The following is a 7,374-nucleotide window of genomic DNA, read 5'->3' on the forward strand; positions in this document are numbered from 1 at the left end:
TTAGTGTCACTCACACTAATGACAGTTTAGACATTTAGCCGTGTAAATGTAGCTCGTTTTAAAGACATCCTAACAGCAGGGGGCAGCACTAGCAGAGGCGGAAATTCAAACGGAAGTTGTTTCTGCCTGAGATTAGCCATTTTCAGCACAGCGTTGATGTACAAACCGTATAGTCGATCATGAAGTAAGTAATTATTTTCTTATTAAGCGTTTAATTTAAGTTTTTTTTATCGTTTACTGATCAATGACAACTATTCGGTAATGATTATAGCCATTCGAAAATGACTATTCGCTACCAAAAGCGCCAGCATGAAGATTGTTTGAGTACTTCTTCATGTACAATCTCGTCTCCCAGAATCCATTCAGAAAACCTTAGATTTTATGTTTATTTTCCACCAACTTTTCCCCATAAAATAATCAGACACACTTTCTGCGGTTATTATACAATTACAGGAGCCTTATTTCAATTCGGCATTCAGTAAAATAGCATAAAATGAAGCTTGGACCAGAGTTTGAAGAGGTGATCATCGCCTCCTGTTTTGGCGATAGGCGATTTTCTTTACCGTTGCGGGATGTGTGTTAGCTCACTAAAATAAAAACGAATCAGAGCTTCACAGAGCACAAACACCCGTGTTGCGTTCCTGTCAGTGTGTTCACGGGGCTTTAAATCAGTCATAATCTGAATGGAGTTTGGTCTGTAGAAACAGACGTCATTGCGCTCCACATATCTGGAATCAGTGGTCTTAAAATCAGTTCTGTTTGTGCCTTATGTTTAGGTTTAAATTACATTTCTTTTATATTTTACTGTTTATGGCTTATGTCTTTTTATATTTTTGCCTTTTTATTATAAACTCATATGATTAAGCTCATGTTTCTTCTCCAAATCCTCAAATTTAGCCTTGCAGAAATAAAACTTAAACGCTGGGTTGTACGAGATGAAAGCAGATGACTGTCACATATTAATTACAGATTATGAACCAGGATTCTGAAAAGGAAACACTTTGTTTTCTCTCTGTTTTCAGTCCTCTAACGAAGGTAAAGCTGATAAACGAGCTGAACGAGCGTGAAGCCAGCCTCGGGGTCAACGAGTCCGTTTCCTGGCACAGCGAGTACAAAGACAGCGCCTGGGTCTTTGTTGGTGAGACTGCGTGACAAACTGAATAATCCACAGATGAGCAGATAATGAAAATAATCATTAGTTTAAAGTTGAGGGGAAAATGTAAACTGGGAGGAAGTAAAGGCTTTTCTTTAGAAGCCACATCCTCACATGACTGAATCATTCACCATCCTTTGCCTCTTGGCTGACAGGTGGTCACCAGTCTGCCAAGGTCCTTGGTCAGTCAGGGATGTCCTGTGCTCCCATTGGTTGTCATTTCTGCTTCAAAGTTTCTGTCTCTGCAGCACAAACTTTTTGACTCTTCCTGATCGGCTTAAGCTCCACGTGTCATGTATTAGTGAGCTTAAGAGGTTTTTCATAGACCGATATTTCATATGTTCCAGATAAATGATCGACGGGTATCAAAAAATGGTCCCTATGGACCAATCAGATCTCTGGAAAATGACTTCACTCAATCTGGAAGATCCATGAGACATCTCAGATCGTGTAGTCTGTGTGGAAAATTCCCACTTAAAATCGAATACAAAAACCCTCAGACCGCCTTAAAATCTGTACTCTGAGTGATTCCAGCGATGGTGAAGCTGCTGTTCAGAGATCTGATTGGTCAGGTGATGGTGAGTTCCTACCAGCTGACCTATAATCTTGAACATCACGTGCTCTGGAGCAGGTTAGCTGTGCGTCATAAGCATAAGTTACTGAGGTGGTAATAATGAACCACTTTTGTAACACCAAAGTGAAGCTAGTTTAAAAACCACAAATGCTGTTTCATAGTCACACCTCTGGAGAAGGGGTTTGATGAAGACTTGGCTTTTTGGAAATATTCCTTTTACATGAAACACTCTGAACCATTACCAACCATGGTATCTTCAGCTTTAATAAAGGTGTTTATACTGGAAACAGCAGTGTTGTTTTGTGTGCATCTGCTGGATGTTTTGTGTTGTTGCAGTGTTTATGTTGCTGACATTAGTGATGAAGTAATGAAAGGTTTTTGGAGAATGAATAAGCAGCGTTTTGGATGTTGTGTTTTCTGCAGGAGGGTTTCCATACGAGCTGACTGAAGGAGACCTGATCTGTGTCTTCTCTCAGTAAGTACCTCATCATTTCTTAACTACACTACTCACAGATGGGGAGCACCAAGATTCACTTTGTCCTGTCAGGTATGGAGAGATCGTCAACATCAACCTCGTGCGTGACAAGAAGACCGGAAAGTCCAAAGGTTTCTGTTTTATCTGCTATGAGGACCAGAGGAGCACCGTGTTGGCCGTCGACAACTTCAACAGCATTAAGGTGAAAGGACACACTCTGCTGCGCTGCTCTGAATCTCGTCTGACTCGTAGCTTGCAGTTTGTTCCTGTTGACACAGAGGTCAGTCATGGAGGTCCACAGAGTCCTGTGTGTCTAATGATACTGTTTGTGTTACACAGGAAAACACTACATCTGCTTTCACTGATATGCAGATGATACCCAGCTGTATTTATCCAGCCACCAGATGACACAAATAAAGTTAAACTACAGTTTAATGATTTAAGAAATGCTGGAGTCATTGTTGACCAGGACATGTCCTTCAACGCACATATTAAACAAATATGTAAGACTGCTTTCTTCCATTTGTGCAACATCTCTAAAGTTAGAAATATCCTGTCTCAGAGTGACGCTGAAAAACTAGTTCATGCATTTATTACTTCCAGGCTGGACGACTGTAATTCATTATTATCAGGACGTCCTAGAAACCCGCTGCAAAGCCTGACCTTGTAGCACCATAATCACCCTGTTAGAGCACTTCGCTCTCACACTGACAGAACGACTTTAGATCCTGAAGGTTTTTCGAGGGTATCGGGCACGCGGGGCCTTTTTGTGCTTCATCCCTTTTACTCACTTTACTAGAGTTTTACAGGGAACAGCTGCAGAGATGATGATCCAGGTTTCTTAAGAAATTGTAAAATTTCGGATGTAAAGTTGTGTCATCAGCGTGGTCTGTCCGAACTATGATGAGGAGCAGGTGAACACTAATGTTGTTTTAATGGCCCTGAAGGAGTCGTGGCTACATGATAAGCCACCTGACTCATGTAGATTTAAACGTTCATGTCCTCGAGCTTGTTGTGAGCCGACATCTATCCCACATGGTCACATGACCCAGAATGCAGTTCTTTTTTGTCATTTTTTTCCAGCAAATTATCAGAAAACGGAAACATCCAGAGGGTTCGAGCTCCTGTGTTGACAGAAAACCTTTTTCCTGGGAGTGTTTTTACTTTGATTTTTCTATTAAAAGAAGCCAGATCATGATGTCAGACTAGAGAAACAATCATGAACCTCATTTTCCTACATGGATGTGAGGCAGCAGATGACAGACTTATTTAAATACTCATATGAAGGCAGTTAGTAAAGGCCAGTCTCAGCCCTGGCTCAGAGACTGAACGATGAATTTTAATTCCTGTTAATGTTGTTGTCAAGTGTGAGTCTGCAAATATTCAACGTGTGAAGCTGAAGTTAATGTACGTAAACTATCAGCTGTTTGTGACGCGGTGGCTGGTTGTTCGATTGACTTCAGGACTTTAAAGGTTCCAGTGAGAGTTGATCTCTGACTGTTGGTTTGTGCTGTCAGATCAAAGGTCGCACGATTCGCGTTGACCACGTCAAAGACTACCGACCCCCCAAAGACGGCGAGGACATCGACGACGTGACCAAGCATCTGAGGGAGGAGGGCTGCGCTCCCAAAGTCGGCGAGTCTTCCCCCTCCTCTGAGGATGACGAGCAGTACGCCGTACCTGTGAAGAAGCCCAAGAAAGGTGATGTCACATCCTGTCGTGTGAAACCCGCCTGACACAAGATGAGGTGGATTTTTATTTATCTTCATTCTGCGCTCTCTGTTTCAGACAAGAAAGAGAAGAAGAAAAAGAAGAAGGAGAAGAAGAAGGACAGGAAGAGCAGAGCCTCTTCTTCATCACCACCTCCTGTTTCAGTCAGAGTCAAAGAGGAGAAAGAGGACGCCGGGTACGACAAATACAACCAGAGAGGGCCGCCGCCAAAGCCAGGAGGACAACCGAATGGACAGACAGCGAGACACAACGAGAGACTGAGAGGGGAGGAAGAGGAGGAGAGGAGGAGGAGAGACGCAGATCGGCAGAGAGAGGAAGAAAAGAAGAGGGGTCACGAGAGGGAGAATGACAGAAGCAGAGATAATGATAGAAGACGAGAGACGGAAAGAGAAAGAAGAAGAGACGCAGATCGGGACAGAGATGACAGGCGAAGGGAGAGAGACAGAGACGATGACAGGAGGAGGTAGAAGAAGAACATGGGAGACAGACATGTTTAAATCCAAGCTGAAATCAACACAGATGAATATGTTTTAGTCCATTCTTAGATATTCATTTGATATTTCGTTCATGTCAGCCTTTTATGCATTATTCCTAAATGAAAATGCTTCTGGCTCCTGTGTGAGCTCTGAAACATTCAGCCCAGCACTGGTGTCACTGCTGGCTCATCGCACCACAGCGAGTCTGAAGTTCAGCTTCTGTTTAAACTTTACGTGAAAAGCTTGAAGTCCACACGTCTGTCTGACAAAACGTTGATGTTTGTTTTACAATAAATCAATATTTCTAGTTTTGGCATGAACTCATTTTAAGCCCGTCCTGGTGACATCACGATGATGCCTCAGTTTGTTTACATTTGGAAAGAGTCGCATAAATGAAAAAGACTTCTGTGATTTTGTGCTTTGCTCAGAAAAATAATTTCAATGGCAGATTTAAACATTCGTGTAAATGCGGAAAATAACATCAACAGTACATTTAATCTATTAGATCGATTAGTTTATTGATGCAGCACCAACAGTCACCTCAAAGCACATATTTTAATGTAGAGATACTACAGTAATGAGGTCTACTCTGGAGCCTGTTCTGGCATTTGTGCCATAGAAACTGAACATCATTTAATAATAATCCCTGAAGCCCTCATTTATTTCTTAATAACATTAAAATCTACAATAATGGATTCCACAGCAGTGGGTAACATACGTCATCACAGCAGACGACTTTCTGAAAGTGCTGTCACTAAGTTAAAGGATTTCTTGTAGCTGTGTACCACCACAGCTCAGAGCAGCTACCTGAACTCGCAAAGAGATTGATCATGTTAATAATTTTACACCTTCTGTGCAAGGACTCTGGATACTGGGTCCTCTGAAAACAAATGCCTCAGATCACAAGTACGTGAGTCCCTGGTAGAACTTGCTCTTCAACAAAACGGGCCTCTGTAAAGCTCCAATATCTTGATGTTCTTTTCATCAGTGATTGATGAAAAGAACATCAGGTTCGTCTCCAGGCTGACAAAAATGCTGTTGAGCCAACTATTCCTTTAACATTAACTAGTAAAATAACATTTTAACCATTAGAGAAAATACCAAATCCAATGCCACTGATATTACAATACTTTCATAACAGTTGATCTTTCTGAGTTAACTTCAATAATTACTTCCTCCAAACCATCAACGTGTCTTTTAGACCCCATTCCTACAAAACTGCTCAAAGAAGTCCTGCCATTAATTAATTCTTCGATCTTAAATATGATCAACCTATCTCTAATGATCGGCTATGTACCACAGGCCTTCAAGCTGGCTGTAGTTAACCCTTTACTCAAAAAGCATCTCTAGACCCAGCAGTCTTAGCTAATTATAGGCCAATCTCCAACCTTCCTTTATATCAAACATCCTTGAAAGAGTAGTTGTCAAACAGCTAACAGATCATCTGCAGAGGTTTATTTGAAGAGTTTCAGTCAGGTTTCAGAGCTCATCACAGCACAGAAACAGCTTTAGTGAAGGTTACAAATGATCTTCTTATGGCCTCTGACCGTGGACTCATCTCTGTGCTTGTCCTGCTAGACCTCAGTGCAGCGTTCGATACTGTCGACCATAATATCCTATTAGAGCGATTAGAACATGCTGTAGGTATTACAGGTACTGCACTGCAGTGGTTTGTATCATATCTATCTAATAGACTCCAGTTTGTGCATGTAAATGGAGAGTCCTCTTCACACACTGAGGTTAATTATGGAGTTCCACAGGGTTCAGTGCTAGGACCAATTCTGTTTACATTATACATGCTTCCCTTAGGCAGCATCATTAGAAGACATAGCATACATTTACACTGCTATGCAGATGACACCCAGCTCTATCTGTCCATGAAGCCAGATAACACACACCAATTAGTTAAAGTGCAGGAATGTCTTAAAGACATAAAGACCTGGATGGCCGCTAACTTTCTGCTTCTTAATTCAGATCAAACTGAGGTTATTGTACTCGGCCCTGAAAAGCTTAGAAATATGGTATCTAAGCAGATTCTTACTCTGGATGGCATTACCTTGGCCTCCAGTAACGCTGTGAGGAACCTTGGAGTCATTTTTGACCAGGACATGTCCTTCAACGCACATATTAAACAAATATGTAAGACTGCGTTCTTCCATTTGTGCAACATCTCTAAAGTTAGAAATATCCTGTCTCAGAGTGACGCTGAAAAACTAGTTCATGCATTTATTACTTCCAGGCTGGACGACTGTAATTCATGGGGATTCAGTTTTCAGGCCCCTCTTCTGTGGAACCAGCTTCCAGTTTGGATTCAGGAGACAGACACTATCTCTACTTTCAAGATTAGGCTTCAAACTTTCCTTTTTGCTAAAGCATATAGTTAGGGCTGGACCAGGTGACCCTGAATCCTCCCTTAGTTATGCTGCAATAGACGTAGGCTGCCGGGGATTCCCATGATGCACTGAGTTTTTCCTTTCCAGTCACCTTTCTCGCTCACTGTGTTAATAGATCTCTCTGCATTGAATCATCCATCTGTACTTGGAAGGATGGATGATAACATGACTTAAACTTTTTATTAATCTCTGGCTGTTTGTCCTGTCGTCCTCCCCTCACCCCCAGCAGATGGCCCCGCCCCTCCCTGAGCCTGGTTCTGCTGGAGATTCCTGTTAAAAGGGAGTTTTTCTTTCCCACTGTTGCCAAGTGTTTGCTAATATCAGGGTCGTCTGATTTTGGGGGTTTTCTCCTTATTATTGTAGACTCCTCACCTTACAATACAAAGCACCTTGAAGAAACTGCTGCTGTAAGCTAAACTGAGTAAAGGTGCCTGTTGAAGACTCCGTCAGATTCTAATAAGCTCAGCTGTCAGTTGAGCTTCAGTCCTCAGAATTGTTGCCATGACAACATCTCCACTTCCTGTCACTCTGGAGCAAATAAATTTGTGAAATTTGGATTGTGACCCAGTCCT

At 42.0% G+C, this 7,374-nt stretch overlaps 1 protein-coding gene across 1 annotated transcript; it reads left to right on the forward strand.

Moving 5' to 3' along the window:
- The first annotated feature begins 124 nt into the window (after positions 1 to 124).
- On the forward strand, positions 125 to 4,670 carry rbmx2 (RNA binding motif protein X-linked 2). The gene is made up of 6 exons (XM_085364154.1): positions 125 to 184; positions 1,023 to 1,138; positions 2,151 to 2,202; positions 2,275 to 2,404; positions 3,720 to 3,903; positions 3,991 to 4,670. The coding sequence occupies exons 1-6, from the start codon at positions 180 to 182 to the stop codon at positions 4,398 to 4,400; spliced, it is 897 nt and encodes a 298-aa protein (XP_085220280.1). The 5' UTR covers positions 125 to 179; the 3' UTR covers positions 4,401 to 4,670.
- The last annotated feature ends 2,704 nt before the right edge of the window (positions 4,671 to 7,374 follow it).

This window comes from Diplotaxodon limnothrissa, linkage group LG10, assembly GCF_057381915.1.
Source record: "Diplotaxodon limnothrissa isolate DT_005_m linkage group LG10, D_limnothrissa_male_GT1.1, whole genome shotgun sequence".
Classification (NCBI taxonomy): domain Eukaryota; kingdom Metazoa; phylum Chordata; class Actinopteri; order Cichliformes; family Cichlidae; genus Diplotaxodon; species Diplotaxodon limnothrissa.

What these genes read in the sequence shown, in the direction of transcription:
- rbmx2 (XM_085364154.1), top strand. An exon ending in CTGATCTGTGTCTTCTCTCA is followed by an intron (nt 2,203 to 2,274) that starts GTAAGTACCTCA and finishes TTGTCCTGTCAG; the next exon opens with GTATGGAGAGATCGTCAACA. An exon ending in TGTGAAGAAGCCCAAGAAAG is followed by an intron (nt 3,904 to 3,990) that starts GTGATGTCACAT and finishes TCTCTGTTTCAG; the next exon opens with ACAAGAAAGAGAAGAAGAAA.